The sequence below is a fragment of the Corella eumyota genome, chromosome 1, assembly GCF_963082875.1.
Source record: "Corella eumyota chromosome 1, kaCorEumy4.1, whole genome shotgun sequence".
In the NCBI taxonomy this organism is placed as follows: Eukaryota; Metazoa; Chordata; class Ascidiacea; order Phlebobranchia; family Corellidae; genus Corella; species Corella eumyota.
In genome coordinates, this window is record NC_137490.1 from 12,195,674 (window position 1) to 12,216,587 (window position 20,914).

The following is a 20,914-nucleotide window of genomic DNA, read 5'->3' on the forward strand; positions in this document are numbered from 1 at the left end:
GATAATTTATCTGCACCACAAACAGCAGTTTTAGTTAATTTTTAGGCCTATAAATTGGACATACATTAACATACATATATAAATATATATATACTAATAACTAAGCTTAATTATTTATATTTAGAATCTTATACAACCCTATTTACCTTTAATTTTAACTGTTCCTTTAATTATTGTGTTATTAGGATATGGATGAGCACTTTCCTGAGTGACAGGTTTTAAGTTTGATGGTGATACCTCCGAGCTTAATGTTATCTGTTCAATTTCAGTTATACAACGCTCCAAAATCATTTCTCCAAACTTAAAAATAGAAAAGAAAAATTTTAATAAAATTTTTTTTTGGTATTTATTTGCTAACTTTATACCCTTAATATAGAGTAACATTAGGTTCTCGAAAAAGTGTTTGACAGTTTAAAAATATAATTGATAACAAATGCCTGATAATTCATCTGTCAATTGTTTTTTGCTTTTTAGGTGTTTATTTTATTTATGACACCATACCAAACATTTTTTAATTAAAAAGTAAAACAATTTAAACTTAATTCTAATGGTAATACCTCAGACTGAGTTGTCACTATGGTTGAAAGTATGTTTTTCAACAAATCCATTTCATTAAAAGACATTCGACCTCCCACCTCTAACTTTAGTAAATCTTTAAAAAAAAACATTTAAACATTCATCAAAAATTAAAATTTTAAAGTAAATTAAAAAATAATCTAAACCATAACAGAATTTTAAATATTAAAAAAAATTATACTTTACAAAATAAAAAGGTCTAAAAATATTTACTAACAAAGGATTAAACCACACATAAAAATTAAATTTTAAAATACCTAAAAAAAATAGCTAAATACTACAAAACTTAATTTTTCCTCAATAATTTTACTCATAAATTACCAAACAAATTTTTTGCATTGCTTAAACTAAAACTGGAATACATTTCCACATCTTTCGCTTTAAACAATCGTTTATGTATATGAGAAACCCCCTCCATAATATCTTTCTGAGGGGTAGGTGGGGCAATTTCTTCAGTCAAAGTTATCGTCTCGGCAACCAGTGATGAAAAAGTGATGTCACTGGCACCTGTCAAACCACTTAACTGCGAAATTTTGCTTGTGGATGGCCGCACACCTGTGGTAGGAGAAGATTTAAAATCAGGCAGCATACTTGTACTTGGGCCTGGGTTGGAAAGTATCGGTGAAGACATTTCATCATCTAAGTCTAAAAAAAATATTTGTAATGAATATGTTAAAACTTATTATCTATTTTTAAAAAAATGCTAAAAAATTTAATAATATTTAAAATATCGAAACCTAGAATACAAGCACGAACATTTATTAGCAAAAAAACAATAACATATTTAAAATGTTTTTAGTAAATTTAAATCTTGTATACATTTTAAATTTACCAGATTTTAATGATATATCATCATCTTCTACACCATCTACTTGTGCTTGTTCTGTTGGTTGTCGGATATTTTTGGTTGGTATAAGAACATGATACACAAGTGATCGAGCAATATAAATCTGAAAATTATATAAATTAGAACATTTTTACTAAAACCAACCACAGGTATAGCTTAGAATGCATTTATTTTGCTGATAATACTAAAAATTGGTATAATCAACAAACAACACACAGGTAATACTGTAATTTACATCTTAAAAACAATTTAAATGATCTGGGAAATTATACTACTTACCTGCAGTGCTTTAACTAAATAATCATAAGTTGGAACAATGTTGCCAGTTGTAAGTGAAGGTAGCACTGCATGAGGTAACTTACACCTCAAATTAATTTGTTTTGGCAACACTGGTGGTAGCCTTGCTGTGTTTAGCTCATCATTCTCTTTAAAAATATTTTTTGATTTTTGAGAGTTTTTCTGTTTGTAGTTATTTCCAAGTGAGTTCAAGGTTTCTTCAAATTGAATTGGTTGAAAGAAAGAGGAAAAACATGAATCGTTTTTAGCCCAAGCAATACTAAAAAAAGAGAATAATTTTTAGTTGTTTAAAAAACTATTAACTGACAAAATACATTATAAATGTGTATGTAACCCTTACCTCTATGTAAACAATATTTTGCTTAATATTACCTTAAAATAATGCACTAAAGCTATCCTATAAATAAACACTCTTACTATATACCATTAGTTTTAGTATATATATATTTTATTATACTGAATGAGAGCAAAAATTGCATAAAAAATTTATGAACAGCAAACAGTATTAGGTTAAACTTTTTGTGAGTTTAACTTAGTAAGCAAATTTGAAGAATTGCACGATTTAACAAAGGAATTATTTTTTTCCATGGAATACTTGTGACAACAAACTAAAAACAGTCTTTCTTTCCAATTAGCAAAAGAAAAGATTAAAGCAAATAAGTTAATCATCATGTTACTGCCATATACAATATGCTCAATATATACTACTTCATGTTGGTGCATAAAGGAAAAAATAGGATTGACCGAATCTGAAATAATACAGATAACTGCAATAAGGGCTGACCGCTTAACTAGAGGCATAACTGATTTGACTTCATGACCCCGGCTAACCATTTTGCGATGATGTAATGTTAAAGGATAAACCAGGGAAAACAGAAGCAAAATTTGGAAAGTTATAGTGGTAAATATCAGCATAGTCCATTTTAGCCGAGTTTCTCTGGTGGTTTGGGCCCTGACGCAACCAACAGTTGAAGTTCTGTGTAAATGTGCTGTGAAAAAGACAACGTAATTTACAATAGTCATGACTGGTAAAAAGATTATTGTTAACTTGTTGATGATGAATGCCGCTCTGTTGACGTGCTTACAAAGTGGTGGATTGCCATAAAACAGAGTGTGTACTCTATACCACAAAGCAAAGTATATAATACACAGTTCACTGCCAGCAGTTACGACTTTTACTTTATGATAGTTCGAGCAAAACCGCCTTGTAATGGTAAACAATAAAGGTGTTTCGTTCAGCATAAAAATCAAAACACACCAAGCAGCAAAAAGAGTTGCTGTGTTGAGAATAGTTCCATCTTTTTGTAATTTTATAGACTTTAAACTACTGGTGTTCTCTGTAAAATTTTAATATCCTTCATTTAATTTTTTTTACTTAACTCTTTATTAGTCAAGCAATAAATTTAGTCTAACTTACTGTGTGAGCAGATGCAGTAATTTCTTTTAACACCAAAGTAACTTAAGGCAATGATGATGTATACCACAGTAAGCAAACAAGCTAAAGTAAATGTCATTGATGCAGTAAATATTGTTTTATAATCCTTGAAGTTTAGATGCATTACACTTGTCAAATTTTCTTCTACTAACTCAGAAGTATTTCTCAAGGACATTTTTTTACTTTTATTAATAACTTCTTAGTACTAAAATATTTTAACATGTTATTAATGCCCTTAACTTAAATTACTAAATATTGAAATCAGTTTTACTAAAAATGTACACATTTTTATTTGCTTGCTTAGAAGCCTTTTTCGTTGACTTTGCTGTGCTGATGACAATAACTATGAGAGATGCCTATTAAATTCCAATAAATTAGTAAGCCCATTTTTCATATTTCCTAAAACAATGGTGGCACAAACATTAAAACCTATTTTTGGGCAAAAAAACGATGGTAATCAAATGATGTTTATTTGACCAATGTTAATATTTACACACTCATTTATTACAAGAATCTATATTTTACTCTTAAAATATAGATATTTTTATTTGTTTTTGTTTAAATAGAAAATTAAACCTTACCGCACATGTGTGATTTTGCAACAATTTCAAGTGTAAAATCATTAGATAAATAAATCTTAATATTAAATCACTAATAATATCTGATATATTTTCTTCTCACTTACTATAACCTTCAGCTAAATCTTATACTGGCTAACAACAAAGTATCACCAAATAATTAAGTGCTAAACTGTGTTTGGATATAAAATTAACTGTAGGACTGTGTACTTAAACCCCATAAATTTAATAAAGAGCTGGTTTTAAAAATTAAATTGGCTTAGTTCAAAAGTTTAACACCTCAGCCCCTGTCTAATGAACCCTATTTAAATATGATTTTTATTATTTTTCTGTAATTTTTTTTAATTTTTTTTAGCGTATTATGCAAAATATTAGATTTTTTTTAATTTTCTGGATTTTTTTTACTTGTTTACTGCATTAAATTAAAGTAATATCTGCTCTTAACTTACCTGTGACTGGAGCCGCAAGCCACTTTGTAAACATTCACACCTTCCAAACCAATTACTCGGTATGGTGTTTTATTAACCAATGTCGAACCATTTCCTTGTTGACCATGGTCATTATCACCCCAAGAATACACCTTTCAAAAAAAAAAGAAAATTTATAAAGAAATATTTAATTCAGGTTGAACTACCTTGTTTTTTCTTTTAAAACCAAAGGTTTATTTAGTTGTAAAAATCTTTATTAAATTAATTATATTTTACTTGTCCTTTGTCCGTCACAGCAAGACAATGTAAAGCCCCAACTGCAATATCAACAACTTTCATTTCTCGAAGAGTTTCAATCACTTGGGGTTTTCTAACATGCTGATCAGTACCATGACCCAGTCGAAAATAATCACCCTTACCCCAAGTATAAACTAACCCCGATTTCGATAAGGCCAGGGAAAATTGAGCCCCGCATTCTAAAAAATTTAAAGTTTTTTAATATTTAAAAAAAACATATTTTTTTATCATTTTTTTATTGTTCGCAAAAATGAAAAATAACCTATTTTAATGATTCCACATCCAGTTAACTTTTCCACAATTTTTGGGACAGAACATCCGTCACTTCCTCCTCTTCCCAACTTTCCAAAGTCTCCATCACCCCAGGACCACACTGATCCATCGGATGTAAGGCAGAGAGTCTGAGCATCACGACTTCCGCAAGCAACTTGGATCACAGAGTAATCCTTCATTGCTCGAACCTTGTTAAGAATTAAATTTTTTTTTGTAAATTTTTTTTAAAAAGATTTTCGCCTTGGCCAATTAATTCAAAAAAAACCATTTAAAAAAATGCTGCCTAAATATAAAAAAAAATAAAAATTTTACCTAAAAATATTACAATCAAAAATTTAAAAAAACAAGCCCAAAAAACTTACAGGTTTAGGTTTAAGCTGAGTGTAGTTAGTTCCATGACCCAATCTTCCATACACACCATGTCCCCATGTATATAATATACCCGAACTTCCCACTGCTGCACTGTGTGAACTACCACATGCTATATCCAGTACATGCTTTTCTGGTAATGTCTAAAACATACAAGAATTGTGGATTTTACATTTTTAAAAAAATTACAAATCTTTAATTGTTCTAAAAATGTTATTTTGTGGGTGCGATAATGAATGGTGTTTTATCTAAACTAGTTAATTGTTGGCCTACAATCAGGAATTTAATTGTCATAAATGGATACAACTCCGATTTTTGCCTCCAAAATTTACAACTAAAATGGATACAACTCTAATTTTTGCCCCTAAAATTTACACGCACAACACAAGGGGCAGTGTTTTTTAATAATCTATAAGTTAAACATTCATATATATAATATTTATCATCCACTAAGCTCCATTATATATAAATGCTGGTCCAAAATATTAAGCAGTTCGTAACGTATAGGGGGAATTAAACTTAAGACCTTGGGTAGTTAAACAATGTTACATTATTAGACTGCTAAGTTTAGTTCACCTCTAATCTTCTAGGAACTAATGAATCTGCTCTAGTTCCATGACCCAACTTTCCTTCCTCCCCATCACCCCAGGAAAACACCTTTCCACTTGTGGTGAGTGCCATCGCATGTCTTCCACCTAATTAATTTGAATAAATTTTTTAATTTGTAGTAAAAAAAAAACAAAAAAACAATGTGCTTTTTCAAAGCATTTTATGGATAAAAAAATGCTTAAAATCCCTCTCTTTCTATAATTAGACATGGGTGTATTTTAACTGCTACTAAATGTTAAACTTTGTAATTTACTTCTTGTTACATTAAAAACAAAGGCAAAAAAATAAAAGTAACCTGAATGGACTGCCACCTTTTTAACAGGGTGTGGTAATTTTAATTGAGTTAATCGAGAAACACTGCTGGTTTGTACACCAAGTCCCAACCTTCCACTTGTACTTTCACCACAAGCAAAAACCTGACAATTATAAAAAGTATATTTAATATTAGAATACAAATAAGTGGGTAAATATATTTTAAAAAGCTTAAAATACCAATTTTGTAAGTAATAATTACATCTCATAGTTATATTAATTAAATGAAAAGAATTAATACATAAACAAGAATATGTTAAGTCTTTAAATTTTTTATTAAAAACATGAATATTTAAACTAGTTTTTTTCATAACCCAACAACCTTTTATTTAAATGTTGTACTATGGTTGCAACTCGCAATAAATATATGCCTGCACAGGGAACGAAATAACGGGTCGCTATTCGCTAAACGCGAATCGTTTTTTTAAATTAGCAAATCGTTTTTTACAAATATATTAGAATTAGCGAATTAACCAAAAAAGTTCGAGCGATAAAAATACTTTCGTGTATATTTGTGTATTGTTACGATCTATTTTTAACCGGTTTAACACATTTATAATTACACCAATATAATCCTGCGTGAATGTAGTACTATAGGGCATTTAATAACAAAAACTTTCCATGTTTGGCAATGCGCAAACTTCACCTCCGGGTTCGTTTATTTATTGCGCATTTTTTTAAATACATAACACAGCTTTAAAGTAATCAAAAATGTCTCGTTTTTTGTGCAAAAAATTATTAACGATTGTTTAACAAGACGTTACATTTTAAAACGCCATGCAACGCGTCAAGTGTTATCAAAAAACGAAGATTATGACTTGGACCTAATTATTGCTCTAAAAATTCAACCTCATTTTTAGCGAATCGTTTTTTAAACGTTAATTCGTACCCTGCCTGCATAACAGTCTATAAATTGGTCAAATAAATATACTTATATTTATATCGTCCACTTAGCTTAATATATACATATATATTACAAACATATAGCAAATTTAAACTAACTTTTTTTTTGTATTATTTAAAAAAATTTAAATATACCTTTCCATCAGCAGTAACAGCATATAAGCTTTTTGATCCACCTGTGATTTGCTGAATATTAATTGAAGAAAGGTCTTTAGACTGCTGCGGCGTCTTCAATTTTGAACCATGCAGTCCTCCAAGTTGATTTTTGTCATTCAAACCCCAAACAAAGACCTTGGATGTATCTTTTTGCTGTGATTTATGCTTCACACGACGCTTATTCCTCTGTTTAAAACAAATTCTTATCCAGTATAAAAAAAAATCTTTCCAGTATAATAAATGTTTTTTTTAACTTGTATAACACGTTTTAAAACTTTTTTATAGTATAAAAATGATTTGTGAAGACACTCATATTTTATCAAAAAAATTTTTTTAATTCGAAAGACTTGTATTAACAATTAAAAATATAAACTTTTAGTTATTAGAATTTTCTTGCTTTTACTATCAATTACCTTGCTTTTACCGTCATTGGACATTTCTTCATCTGAATTCGATGCCAAAAAAGTCTCAGGAATTAAATCCAGAGTTGAAATTGCAGGACAATTTGTTTTTATTCCCAAATGATGAACCTAGGTTTAAAAAAAAACTAAAAATCAATAAAACAAACCAAAAAAATATTTAAAAAATACTATGACATGATATCAGTAGAAAAAAAAACATAGTAAATAGTGCAAGAACTATAAGGTATTATAACACTAGAGGCACTAGGCATAACAAAACTAAGTTCCGAGTTTGATTCCCACAGTTTCCATTATATACCGTTCTACTGTTCTTTTTTTAGCCCCAAAACAATGATCAAGCCTACTGAAAAACTTAATACCCAAAATTGACAAACAACTTAAGACTAAGTTGGGATAGTAAAACCTAATCTATTGTCAAAACAATCTTTTTAAAATGAAAATAAATAAATATGAAAAAATTATTGTTGTACTAATAATATTTACCACATACCTTAAAATTTATTTCCTTGTTTAGGGGGGCAGTATGGCATAAATTTATTTGTATAAAGCGATAGAAAACATCACAGTCAGTCAGCAAAACATAATTTTTAAGGTGATATCTTGTTACTCTCAGCTTCTTTAAACAACAAAGTTTTTCTAATGAACTGCCAGCCATCACATTTATTTTAGAAGACGTTTCTTCCGATACTGAAACCTTTAAAACAAAAAATTGTCACTAAATTACACTTATATTAAAAAATTCTACCACATCAAGAATATTTAAAAAATCTTGTTTTCGTTACAAAGTGCATAAAAGAATTTATGTTAATAGACAAAAAATATACTTGTCTAATAATTGTTTATACAAAACAAGGAGTGAAACCTAAATAACATATGTTTAATATAATTTATAGATTTAACCCAAACAATTATACCAATAAAATAATGTTGCGAGATATACATATATCAAAATATTTATACATATTTTTAACGATGGTATCTGGTGTTGAATTGCAATACGTTTACACAGTGTTTTTATAAAGTAGCAAACACTTACACATTTACACACAAGAAAATCTCACCTGTATTATTAGCTCTGAGATTTTATGATTTGCTTTAAATTCGAGTCTTATCCAATTATTATGACTTAAAGCATCAGCTTCCCAATATTTGTCAGAATTTCCATCCAACATACAGAATTTTTGATTTTCAGAGGACGAAACTTTAATTGATTCCAGAGCTTCACAAAAATCTGATACATCTAACAACCAAAAAATAAAAAAAAAATAAAAAAATTTAATTACTTAAATTAAAAAATCAAATTTAGTTTGGTGAAATGACATACTTTAATATATATATATGCATGTCCAAAAGCCAAATATCACAAAATATTCCACACTTAACTACCCTTGTTAAGTAATTAGTGGAAAACAAGCTAGGTCCTAATATTTTGAGTTTAAGCTGCACTATTTGAGCCCGATTTTTATTATTTGAGCCCCAAGCTTATTATTTTTTTTGAGCCTACTATTTTTTTATTTTTTGAGCCCCGAACTATTTGAGCCCCGAGCTTACAATACCTTAAACTTGTAGTAAATATTCTTACCCAGTAAGGGTAAAAAAAAACAAAAAGTGAAATGAAGGAAAAAAAGAGACCCTTCAGGAAATTATTTTACTAGTCTATATAATAAGCATACAATTTTAACCGATATAACTAAAAAAAAAAATATATATAAAATAATATAAAACAAAATCAAATAACATACCAGGAACATTGGCAGTTACATTTGAAGAAGAACCTGCAACATTCAATGAAGAAGAGGTAGTTAATTTTTCACACTCTTGCTTTCTATGACGAATAACTGCTGGTTTTGCCACAGCAACGGGTTCAGCAGATGGGTGAGAAATCAACTTAAATTTATGTCTGGGGCTAGCATGCAACTTTGTAAGAAAACAAACCCCGCACATGTTAAAACTGGGGCACACATCACATTTGTAGCGGGGACCAATAATCGGCAATAACTAAATTATATTATTTTTAAATAAATAAAATTTATTAGTTTCTCTGATACCAAATCACATTAAAACAAAGCTAAATATCAATAAATTACTATAAATTTTTAACTGGTAGCAATTCCCAAAAAAAGAGAATAAAAACTACTTTTTACCTGACATATGTTACATGATATTCCACTGTGTGGTAATGGAGCCAACTCCATCTCTGACATCAACCCTGTCCAATGATTTTGCTCTGGAAAGTCGACTCTAATGTCTTTTCCGTTGGATGTAAACCCAACCACTGTTCCAACACTAGAGTGTGTCACTGAGCCCCACTTGTAGTGAGGCACAAAAACTGAGCGCTTTACAGAAACCTTGTCTCCCATTAAAAAAGGTCTTGAGTTTAAGTCATCTCCATGTACATTGGATATTGTTGCAATTCCCATAAGCTCAATATGAATATAACGGACCTGTTAAGCAAAATCATGTTACAAAAGTTTTTCAAAATGCTTACGATACTGTGAATTGAATTTAAATTTAGTTAAAATTATAATAAGGCTTACATTATAGCCCCCTTTTTTACCTTTGAAATTTATAAAAAGAGTTGGTGTAACTATGGGTTCAAAACATGTACCATTTAATGTACTAGATATGTAATAACAATATGGTTTGAAAAACAACCAACCCCCAAAAGGCCACATAAATATTTCCCAAAATACTCTTAAACCACCCTATAGCCCCATCTACTATGGTATGAGTCTTGTCATTCATTCATTTAACCCAAAGAGTTTAAATCTTACCCAGTAAGTGCCGCCTCTTGTTATCCAGGTAGCTTGTACGTTAAGGTCTTGTAATCCATCTCTATCTAACCTAACAACTTGACCTACATCACCCTGACCAACTTCTTCATAACTTTGACAACAGCAAACCATCATTCCAACCTAGTAATTTAATTTAAATTTAACTTATTTTTGTTTAAATAGTAAATTTACTTTATCCATTTGTTACTTATTGCAATTACAGATTTTTTTTGTTGGATGTTATACAAAAAAAAAACATGCATTTTATCCTAAAAAAAAATTTTTTAAAACTTTTTTTAAACTTTTGATATTTTAACATATTTTAAAAAAATATAATTTTTTAACCTTAATATGATCTCGCACATAAACTGTGTACTCAGTATCATTATCAAAATCCGATCTTTTTAAAAAAATTTTTTTTGGACTTTCTTCGACCCTCGGCGTTACAAAGTCATCAGGTTCATTAAAAGTGGGGCTATAACCCGAAGAATCACTCCTCTCTTGGTCAGAGGGACCCTCAGTTGAACTTTCATCACTGCTGGCAAATGGAGAAGGCAAGACGGGGGGAGAATTTGCTTTTGACATGCGATTAGGAAAATCTAAAAGATATTTTATATAAATTTAATAAGATTTAATGTTTTTAAATAGAAAAATATCAATAAAAATGATTAAAGAACACTTTATAAAATTTTCAGAATTATTTACCGACTTTAAAGTATTAATTTTTTAATTTAAATAATTTTCAAATCAGGAGTTTTAACCGGAATCTATAAAATAATATCAACATTTTTTTTTAAGTTTAATATTGTAACTTTATGTGCAATACTTTTATTTACTAAAGAATGTTTAGATTTCAATTTTCTTTTTTTTGAAGATTTTAAATTATTATTTGTTACCTATTCTGCTTCCTGTACTAACAGAGTTTGATTCACTTGTGCTTGGTTCCTCCTCCTCCTCATCTTGATCCTCTTCCTCCTCTTCTTCTTCAGTTTCTGAATTCTCCAGCAACCAACTAATTACATCCTAAAAATTACAACGTTATAAATAGTCCATAAATAATTTAAAAAAAAAATAAAAAACCAATTAATCTAAATTTAGATGGTCTGAAAAAACACTAAAAAAAATAAAAAGCAGAAAACAAAAAATAAATTTAAAAATATAGTTTTAACTTAAGTCTTTAAAATTAAATTTAACTAAATTAAAAACAAAAAAAAAAAAAATTTTTTTGCAATTTTATTTAATAAAATTTTTTTTTTTGCAATTTTATTTAATAACTATGTGATTGTTTCCTTTAAAAAAAATATCTTACCTCAAATATTTGATATTGATCCAAGCATCCAGAATTAACTTCAGAACTGATATTATTACAAGCTGTTTGTATTTGTTTCATTGAAAAACCCATTTCCGAGAGTTGTTCCAAATTACAGAACGACACAATGTTTAAAACATTGTGATTTATCCGATTTGTGTTACTTTGATTTGGTGAACCAAACCTTGCTAGCTGGCTACTGTGTAAAAAAGATTAAGGAAAATGTCAAGAATAAAAAAAATTATTGACCAAATTTTAAAATTTGCTGAAATAAATTACCTTAACTTTTTTACTAAAAATTTGGAATAAGTTTATCAAATTTAAAAAAAAAAAGTAAAAATCCCTTTGTATTTAAATAGGTTTGTACATAAATAAGTATTAATTTTTATAAAATGTTTTCAAGTAAAGTTATACCTTTCATTGTCTGAAAAGGCAGTCGACCTTCTTTTTCTAAAGCTCACTCGAGAGCGAGAATTCCTTGAAAACGGAAGAAGATATGAACTAACTAAAAAATAATATTCAAACATATAAATAAGGGCATAGTAATCCCTAACTATAAAATTACAATACATTTTTAACTTGTTTTAAATTTAATCGCTGTTTTTTTATTGTATTCACTTAATAATTTTAACTGCAACTGATAGTTGTATATTGAAAACAAAGTCCCAACAAACTTTAAATTATAAACTCTAAAAATATTTAATTAACTAATACATTCAGATTTCTTTTAGATTTTAGCTTTTTTGATAATCCCCAATTAAAATTTTAATAATTGTTTTTTACATATATTTTGTTACATTGTTGAATCACAAAACTTTGAAAAAATGTCAAATAATTGGGAACTGACCTCCAAGTTCATGGTGTGTATCCTCTATTGACAACAGTGATGCAAATGGCGATGATGCGTTTCGATTCATTCTTCTTTGTCTCATGTTTCGACGAATTTTTGCCATACTTCTAGTTGTCTGAGATAGTAAGGATTCAGTGGTTTGCTCAGGCATTTTTTTTGGGACCCCTTTCGTTTTGGGCCTAAGTATGTTCTTTTGAATAACAGAAGACATCTCCTAATATTTAAATAAATCTTTATATAAATGGGGCTGGGTGGACAATATTTATATACATATATATATATACGTCAAATTTATAGTTCTACAAAATTATTAAAACCGCTGTTTGTGGTGCCAGTGTATTGCGGCCATAATAGACCATAATACAACAGTTAAAAAAAATCATAGGGTGGGCTATCAGTTTGATCAAAGCTTAAAAGTTAGTTTTAAAAATGTTCTAACCAAACAGTTTAACAATTTAAAAAATGATATAATTAATATTTACCAACATTTAACCAAACATATATAAAAATAAATAACCTAGAGAGTTGTATCTCTATAAATTAACAATAGTACAACAAATAACCCAAGTTTTTTATATAAAATAAGCATATATTTTTACCTCTAAATGGTTTGATGGTTCTTGGGATAAAAGTATTTGCAACAAAGCAGTTGCAGTTGTACAAATTTCCTCCTCTCCATAACAGGGTTTTAAAGGAGAAAAATCTGATGCAATTCCAAGAATTTTTTGAAGCAAGGTCTGCTTTAATAAAATAACATTTTCAAATCAATTTTTAAAATGAGTATTAACATCAAAAAATACATAAAATAAAACCTAAACCTGAAAGTCTGTTCACTGTAAGTAATTTTGACAAGTACATATAGGTATTTTCAGTAACTATTCTTCAATAAAAAAAGTTGTTACTATCCTTATTAAAAATAATATATTCTATATTTAAATCTTAAATAAAACAAAAATATTCATTAAACGACCAACCTTTGGTTCTGTCTTTTTAAATTCCTCACTCAAGGAAAATGAAACCAAAACATTTTCATCTTCGTTATTAGATTCAAGACTTTGTATTGAACTGAAAGGACTTTCATCTGGCGACTTTTTATCAAAAGATGTCAAATTGTCATCTTTATCCGACTCATCTGCTGAGTCATCAGTTGCCAGGTCACATGACCGTTTAGCTAAGTCACTGGAAATCAAGTTTGTTGTCGATTGATTTTTCAATTTTGTTTCGCTAATTTCATTTAAATTTTCTAAAATTATATCAGATTTTTTTGTTTCATTTTCAAAATTTGCTAAGTCATTGTCTATCACATAATCCTTATTCTTTTTCGAAGCAATATCCCGATTTATGTCTGTTTCTGTAGTTAAAGATGTTGAATTGTTGGTAATTGGGTTATGGGCCAGTTTTATACTCAAAACTTTTCTTAGATTGCATTGGTTGCTTAATAGATAAGGAAGACATTGCAGAATGCCTAATTCAAGCTGTTGTTTTCGAGTTTTGTTCTAAATAAAAATATTTAAACTGATGTAAAAAATAAATTTTAATATATATACTAAAACAAAATAAATAAGATTTAACACGTATCAATTTTTATTTGGTATATTTAATAATCTATCCATTTATTTGATGTTTAAGAAGAATAAACTTAATAACCTACCACATTGGACAGTGTATTGAATCCACCCAATTTGCCTTTGTTTAAATGAAACACAATATCAACAAGTTCTGAACAGGTTGTAATCAAATCATTATTCCACTCCAACAACGAAGAATTAAATGAATTCGATTTTATTTGGTTGACAACACTGACATATTTGTGTGAACTTACTCCACAAAAAGAGCTGAAAAAAACATGATTGTTTTTTAAACTTGTATATAATTGATAAAAAGAAGGTAATTGCTTAAAATAAAAAATTTTTCAATGTCACGGGTAAAGTGTTTTGTGAGTAGTCAAAAGTATAGTTTTATAAGTATAATAAAGGGGATAGTAATTTTTTTGTTTTTTTATGTTATCTTATTGCGTAGTTTTTTTCCTGTCACCTAAAGTATTTGTATTTTTGTTTGGGTGAAGTGTGCTGTTGAAAGGTGTATAAATAGCACATGGTGTGGCTTAAACCTGAAACCTTTAGTCTCATAGTTTAATGATATGACCAATAAGTCCACTCTAGACTTATATACATTCATTAGATATAATAAGTTGAAATTATAGCAATAATTAATATTTCCCTTTAAATTTACCTGTATACAGCTGACACCATTCCATCAGAGGAAATATTAAAAACAGTTCCATTACCAAATTGTGCATGTTTGACCGTTCCACCTATTCCTATACTATTACTTGTGTCTGATATTAGAGACAAAGTGATCAAAGCTTGTGTTATATCTATAATTAAATAAAATAATAAAAAAAATTTAATAAAATAAAAGTAAAAATAAATTTTAAAATATCGATGACAAAGGCAGACGATAATTAAATACAAATTAATAAAACAACAAAATATATTTCATTCTTACCTGATTTTTTCCAAGAATCAATGTTATTGTAAATAATCGGAATCATTTTTAGGTTTTTGTTGATATAATAATTTATCACATATTTCCAACTTTCTTGGGCGTGCAATTTTCTAAAAAAAATAAAAACAAATAAAGTGAAATAACATATTTAAAAATAAAACAAAACTGGGAAAAACAATGGTAAAAAGTAAGAATCATTTTAACTACTTAGGCTTAATATTTAAACCTATATGAATTTTAGTCATCTAAACAAAACAACTATATATCCTTTTTTTTAATTTAACTAAATTTTTAACTGAAATTTCTAGTAAAAATATGCAGTATTTACTAATTTGGAAAAAGACAAAATATGGAGTAAACATTTAAATTTTTATTAGGAAATTAAGTTAAAAAAACCTGATCAGAGACAAAATTTCTTTTTTCAGGGTGTTAATGCCATTCGAACAACAAGACAACCCAGGTAAAAACTCGACAGATTTTTCATCGGTCTCGGACTCGTTAAACAGAAACTCAAGAATTTCTGTCAAGCAGAAAAATTTTGAATTTCCGACGACATCATTGTTTTGTGACATCACAATGTACAAAAATCGAATAACTTGGATTTGTCGAATCAACGAAGATTTTTCATTTAAAGAAAATGTTTTGTATTGGTCTGTAATATTTAAGCATATATTTAAAATTTTTAGAATAAACAAAAATTAGATTAAATCATAAAAAATAAAAATGATGATTTAAATTTAATAAAAATAATATTATGATAAGTATAAGGACAAAACATTTATATACTCTACCTACATTATGAAAGGTATTAAAATTAAAATACAATCCCACATTTTAAAATCACCTACCTAATGCATAATAAATCCACTCAGATTGAGCGAATACTTGTTTAAAGTCAGATAAACTTGCTAGTACTTCTGCAAACCTAAAAGTTGCCCAATTATCTTCACAATCTTGAACCTAGAAGTATTAAAATATTATTAGATAATATTAATTCTTCAGTAGATTATTAAATAGCTAAAGAAGTTTCAATTAAATTAATTTATTTAAATGTAAAACCAATTTGAATTTACCTTAACTGTTGAGTTTTGCTTCACAATAGACAATAACAGATTGGAGGCAATTTTTAATGAACAACAATCGTCATCTGCTGTTGCCAGTGAGAAAAAGTGAATCTAAATAGATTTAAATTTGCCTTTACTCTAATAACTGCCCAATTATTAAAAAAAGATATACAAACTTAAAAACCAAACCTTTAAGGAATTATTTCCCATCCAAGTAATTATTTCTTTTAACTTTGAACTTTCATTATTATCAGGTTTAAAGAATATTGACACGTCAAATTTTTTGTCCTCAATCATTTTTCCTTTTTGTACATTTTCTTCTTCGCTTTCTTCATCGTGGTCAACCACAGGAGCAAGTTGAAGATCGTATTGACCCTCTTTACCCATTCTAAAAAAAAATTAAATTAATTTAAAAAAAAATTTGTTTTGTCTTGCAACGAAATTATTCATCACACAACTGACCTGTACGAGTTTGTGACCCCTGAGATCCATTTGACCCTCACCCAGCCGTCTTCTTCCACTTCCCCCACGACTGTTCCTTCTCCTCCCACATCCTGATCTTGCCATTTCCAGTTAAGTCCTCGAATTACTTTTACTCCTGGCTTTATCATAGAAACAAGTTCTGGACCACTAAAAAAATATAAAAAAATTATAAAAATACCAATAAATTAATTGTTTAATAAGATAGATAAATACAAAAAAAATCAAAAAATTAATAAATACACTATGGCAAACAATCTAAAAAGTTAAGTTAACTCACTTAATAAATAAATTTAACAATTCAAAATAAATAAAAAAATATAACAATATTTTAAAATATTTAAGGCATTGACCTCAGTGGAAGTTTTTGATTTTTTTTGTTGTAATTTGAAGAAATTTCGATAATCGAAATTATTTTATCTTCATCATTCATTCTGGGATCTAAATATATTATGATTACTATTATAAAGTCTTGTTATAAATATATAATATTAAAAAATACTATCCTATTTTTCAACATAATAAAAAAATTTAAATATTTACTCACACATGTAAGTTTCTTTCTTAGCTTTATAAAAAGCTTTTTGGGTTAACTTCACAATTTGGTGAATCGAAAATGGTGTAAAAGAGGTCTCGAGTAAATTCACATTGGTTGGTGAAATTTTTGAACTTAACATTTTGAAACACATCAACAGAAATCTAAAAAAATAATTAATCCATTTTAAAAACATTAAATAAAAAGAGAACACATTAGGTACAAATTCTAATGATCTTTAAATAATTTTAAATTTAGTAATGCTCTAAAAAGCTGAGATTTTTAACTTTATCAACATTCTTAGAAACTTTTGTGTAATACACATAAATAACAAAATTACCCCAGACTGTAAATCCAGCTTCTAAAGTCGAAAATAAATTTAAATAAAAAATAATATAACTCACCTGCTTTGTGATGCAATAACCTCTGCTTTTTGTCTCAAAGAAGAATAATGACTTGTTTCACCCATTTCCTCACCCTGACCATGACAAGAGTTTGCTGTCATATTGTTACAAGTGTAAACCACATCTTTAAAAAACTTGATCACCCAAGTTAATATTTCCTTGTCTTTAAACTCATTTAGTAGATTGCCAGATTTTCCGATTATTATTTTGTTGCTGGTTTTGATTTTGTTCAGATTTTGTGAAAGTGTGTCATCAGACATATTGTTCTTAGGAGTCTATGTTCAATAAGGTTAGTTTTTTTCAAGGATTAAATTGTTAAACAAAAGATTGTTAAACAAAACAAAGAGTTTAAATTGTTAAACAAAAGATTGTTAAACAAAACAAAGAGTTTAAATTGTTAAACAAAAAATTTTAAAATTCCATAAGTATTTTATTGAAAAATTATTATAAGATAGTCAGTCAATCATTATAATTAAATAACTCACAATTCTGCAAAAAAAAAAACTTTAAACTTACGTTGTTAAGGATTTTCACATTTTTCTTTATTTGATTTTTATTTAGGTAAATTCCCTTGATCCACATGGGTAAGGGGTAATTCCAACCAAACAGTAGGGTATGCAAAACTGAGGGTGACAAACAGGGTTGGTTTAAAAGTTGAACAAATTTGTTCGAATACTGAAAACTTTCGATCGTATCTTGTGATAACTTTAAAAGACTTTCTCGAATTTCATGAATTTCTACTTCATCATAATCTAAAGAACAAAAAAATTATTATTTTGAATAACTACTCAATAAATTTCCAATTTATTTTAAAATTATTTATAAATGTGATTAATACTGTAATTTTGTGTATGTTACAGTTTTATCGGGTAATAAAATCAAATTTTTTAAAGTAGTTTTTTCTAACCTCCAGGTAAAACAAAATCATCGATTTCTTTTGTGATTTGTTTTGTTAAAATCACATTACCATCCATTTTAAAACTTAATTCTTTTCTGCCTTGATATGTGGAAATAAAGGGAAACACTTTGTCCCAAGATGGATATTTCTAAAAAAGCGTTAATAATAACAATTTAACTAAAGTGGAGGAATTTTGAAAAATAATTAAAATTATTGTCTAAAAATGTTTGAAAATTTACACTTTAATATAACTTTAAAAACAAAAACTGTTGCTTTTACTAAAAATTGTCAAAATGTTTTCTATAAATTTTATACTTTTTGAGAAGAAGCAGTTGTAATTTTTGCAGTCTCAACAGGGGTTGTATCTGCAAATCCATTATTTTTATCCTGTGACTCAGGTATTTCATCTAACTTTTGTTCAATAGATTGCAGACAATACTCAATAACGTCAGAAACACCACTACTCTCATCACTTTGGGGCAGCAAAGAGTTCGTTTCGGAACTGTCTGCAATTTGAGTACCCTCATTTTTGCCACTAGTTTTTGCACTTGACCCAATCAAACCCTTTGCCGACATCAAGTGTACAAGTCTTTGCCACCGATTTCTCGGCAAGTGTTTTATATGATTTTTATGTTGTGTTATTATAGGGTGAGCACATTCAACTTCGAAGGTTAAAAAACGAAGTCGTTGTTTTATTGGCAAGCAAATCGCTTTAAAAGGTCTAAAAATAAATTTTTGTTTCGTAAATATTTACCCAACTTTTGGGGTTAATATAATCATTTAATATAGCTTTTATTCCTTAGTCACCACATCAATAAATAACTTTATCTTAAATTTCTGTATCTTATTATCCCCAATCGAATCTAAGCATTTTATTACAATGACAATTAAAAAACTTAATTATTTTATGAAAATAAAATTGTTTTTTTACGTAATCCAACAGATTTTACACAATTTTACCTTTTACTGTTTTGGTGGATGCAAATAATTTTGTGTTTGAATGCAAGCACAAGCTTACAAAGAGTGATGAGTAACCCAGAAATTTGATCTTTACTGTGGTACTCAACCAGTGTGAGGATAAAATCTGCTAAGTCATGGTGCTTCAACAAACAAGCAAAGTAATATCTACCAACCTATAAAAATATTTTTTTTAATAACTTATCCTATTTTTTTGTGATTTTGGGTAAATGTTGAAAAAAAGTTATCCTAGGATTTTTTTTATTCAATTTAATTTATAAGTTTTAATTTTTTTAACTATTTTTAGAAAAAAAAATTTAGTTGAATATTTTTATACCTTTTCAAGGGCATGGTCTTGAGTAAATGAGGTTGGCATAGCCATAAGTTTTTGCATTAGTTCAAAAATTTGACCTTTATTTAAATTATTTTTTGTGACTATAAATCCTTCCACAATGTCATGTAGAAGCTGATAAGTTGTAGGATGTAACGTTGATTTTTGTTTAAAATATTCATTTGTTTGATAATCGCTTGTTGAAATTTTCAGATTTTGTTTTTTGTCATCTAAAACAAATTTAAAATACTGTTTCAAAAATTTGCAAAATGATTCAATTATCCTTGTACATAAAATTCTTTTAATGGTTTAAAAATGGGTATTTAAAAATATTCCTGATACAAAAAACATTTCGTAAATTTGATAAAATTTTTAATGTTACCATAATGTTGCTGCCATGCTTGATTGATTAACAAATTTCCTTTTTGTATTCCTGCCGAAAAAATATCTAACTCTGTCCACTTCTCAGACTTTTTATCATTTTGTGAGTCTGGGTCACTTATTGTTATTTCCTGCAAAATAATATTATAAACACCATGTAAAAAACAGAATAAGAAGAGATTTTGTAAAACAGAAAAATAATTCCTTAAAAGTCAAATAAATAGATATGCGTAGGTAAGTATTTAACTTGTGGGTAACAACTGTTTATAGAGCATATAAGCAGGCACTAGAATGCATTTTATGAAAAAGAGTAATTTTTTTTTTATTAAAAATAGCTAACCTAATATCACTTTAACAAGTTTTCTTACCTGAGCCAGTCCACAATTAGAAGAAACCAACAAAGCAAGATAATGTGTTGTGTTGGCAAGTTTATTAATCAACTCTTTATTTGGTTCATATTGTCTTATCTCAGCTAAAACATTTTTAAATCATTTGCACTTATTGATAGTAGTAAAAATAATCAAAAATATATTTATTGCAATATTACATACTTTTTAAAATAAAACCGAGATAAATATAAAATTATCAAAGTGTTAAAAGATTGTAATAACAATAAGAATGTATTTAAATCACCTTCATCAAGTGAATCTACATCTGAATTGTCAATTTCTATACATAAAACAAAAACAATTTAAATTTGACAAAAATAAATGTTTTTTTAGCCACATAGTGAATATTCGGAATTACAAATAAACATTACAAAAAAAGGTTTTATTGGTATTTATATTAAAATTAACAAGATAAAAAAACAATTTGGTAACTTAAAACTAAACTTGGTTGGGTCTTGGTCGAAAAATTAGTTTCAATATAAAAATTGAACAATTTTTTTAAATTTTATATATAAATTTATGTTGTTTAATA

At 27.8% G+C, this 20,914-nt stretch overlaps 1 protein-coding gene across 1 annotated transcript in view; it reads right to left on the reverse strand.

Moving 5' to 3' along the window:
* LOC145764021 (E3 ubiquitin-protein ligase HERC2-like) overlaps positions 1–20,914 on the reverse strand; it is a 40,831-nt gene that overhangs the window by 10,333 nt on the left and 9,584 nt on the right. Inside the window, exons 23-66 of the mRNA XM_082575582.1 lie at positions 20,627–20,662; positions 20,362–20,465; positions 19,995–20,124; positions 19,619–19,842; positions 19,285–19,457; positions 18,640–19,045; positions 18,334–18,472; positions 17,943–18,178; positions 17,427–17,701; positions 17,035–17,186; positions 16,841–16,928; positions 16,470–16,637; positions 16,197–16,395; positions 16,017–16,118; positions 15,792–15,903; positions 15,340–15,595; positions 14,944–15,053; positions 14,668–14,812; positions 14,087–14,270; positions 13,410–13,931; positions 13,035–13,175; positions 12,433–12,649; positions 12,000–12,090; positions 11,586–11,784; positions 11,173–11,299; positions 10,622–10,875; positions 10,277–10,417; positions 9,647–9,946; positions 9,245–9,500; positions 8,564–8,742; positions 7,993–8,196; positions 7,494–7,610; positions 7,060–7,266; positions 6,005–6,125; positions 5,677–5,795; positions 5,094–5,243; positions 4,721–4,919; positions 4,438–4,637; positions 4,183–4,313; positions 1,703–1,979; positions 1,409–1,526; positions 898–1,221; positions 558–652; positions 147–300 (exon numbers count right to left, since the gene is read on the reverse strand). Coding sequence (XP_082431708.1) covers positions 147–300; positions 558–652; positions 898–1,221; positions 1,409–1,526; positions 1,703–1,979; positions 4,183–4,313; positions 4,438–4,637; positions 4,721–4,919; positions 5,094–5,243; positions 5,677–5,795; positions 6,005–6,125; positions 7,060–7,266; positions 7,494–7,610; positions 7,993–8,196; positions 8,564–8,742; positions 9,245–9,500; positions 9,647–9,946; positions 10,277–10,417; positions 10,622–10,875; positions 11,173–11,299; positions 11,586–11,784; positions 12,000–12,090; positions 12,433–12,649; positions 13,035–13,175; positions 13,410–13,931; positions 14,087–14,270; positions 14,668–14,812; positions 14,944–15,053; positions 15,340–15,595; positions 15,792–15,903; positions 16,017–16,118; positions 16,197–16,395; positions 16,470–16,637; positions 16,841–16,928; positions 17,035–17,186; positions 17,427–17,701; positions 17,943–18,178; positions 18,334–18,472; positions 18,640–19,045; positions 19,285–19,457; positions 19,619–19,842; positions 19,995–20,124; positions 20,362–20,465; positions 20,627–20,662 — 8,082 coding nt within the window. The remainder of the gene's footprint in view (positions 1–146; positions 301–557; positions 653–897; positions 1,222–1,408; positions 1,527–1,702; positions 1,980–4,182; positions 4,314–4,437; positions 4,638–4,720; positions 4,920–5,093; positions 5,244–5,676; positions 5,796–6,004; positions 6,126–7,059; positions 7,267–7,493; positions 7,611–7,992; positions 8,197–8,563; positions 8,743–9,244; positions 9,501–9,646; positions 9,947–10,276; positions 10,418–10,621; positions 10,876–11,172; positions 11,300–11,585; positions 11,785–11,999; positions 12,091–12,432; positions 12,650–13,034; positions 13,176–13,409; positions 13,932–14,086; positions 14,271–14,667; positions 14,813–14,943; positions 15,054–15,339; positions 15,596–15,791; positions 15,904–16,016; positions 16,119–16,196; positions 16,396–16,469; positions 16,638–16,840; positions 16,929–17,034; positions 17,187–17,426; positions 17,702–17,942; positions 18,179–18,333; positions 18,473–18,639; positions 19,046–19,284; positions 19,458–19,618; positions 19,843–19,994; positions 20,125–20,361; positions 20,466–20,626; positions 20,663–20,914) is intronic.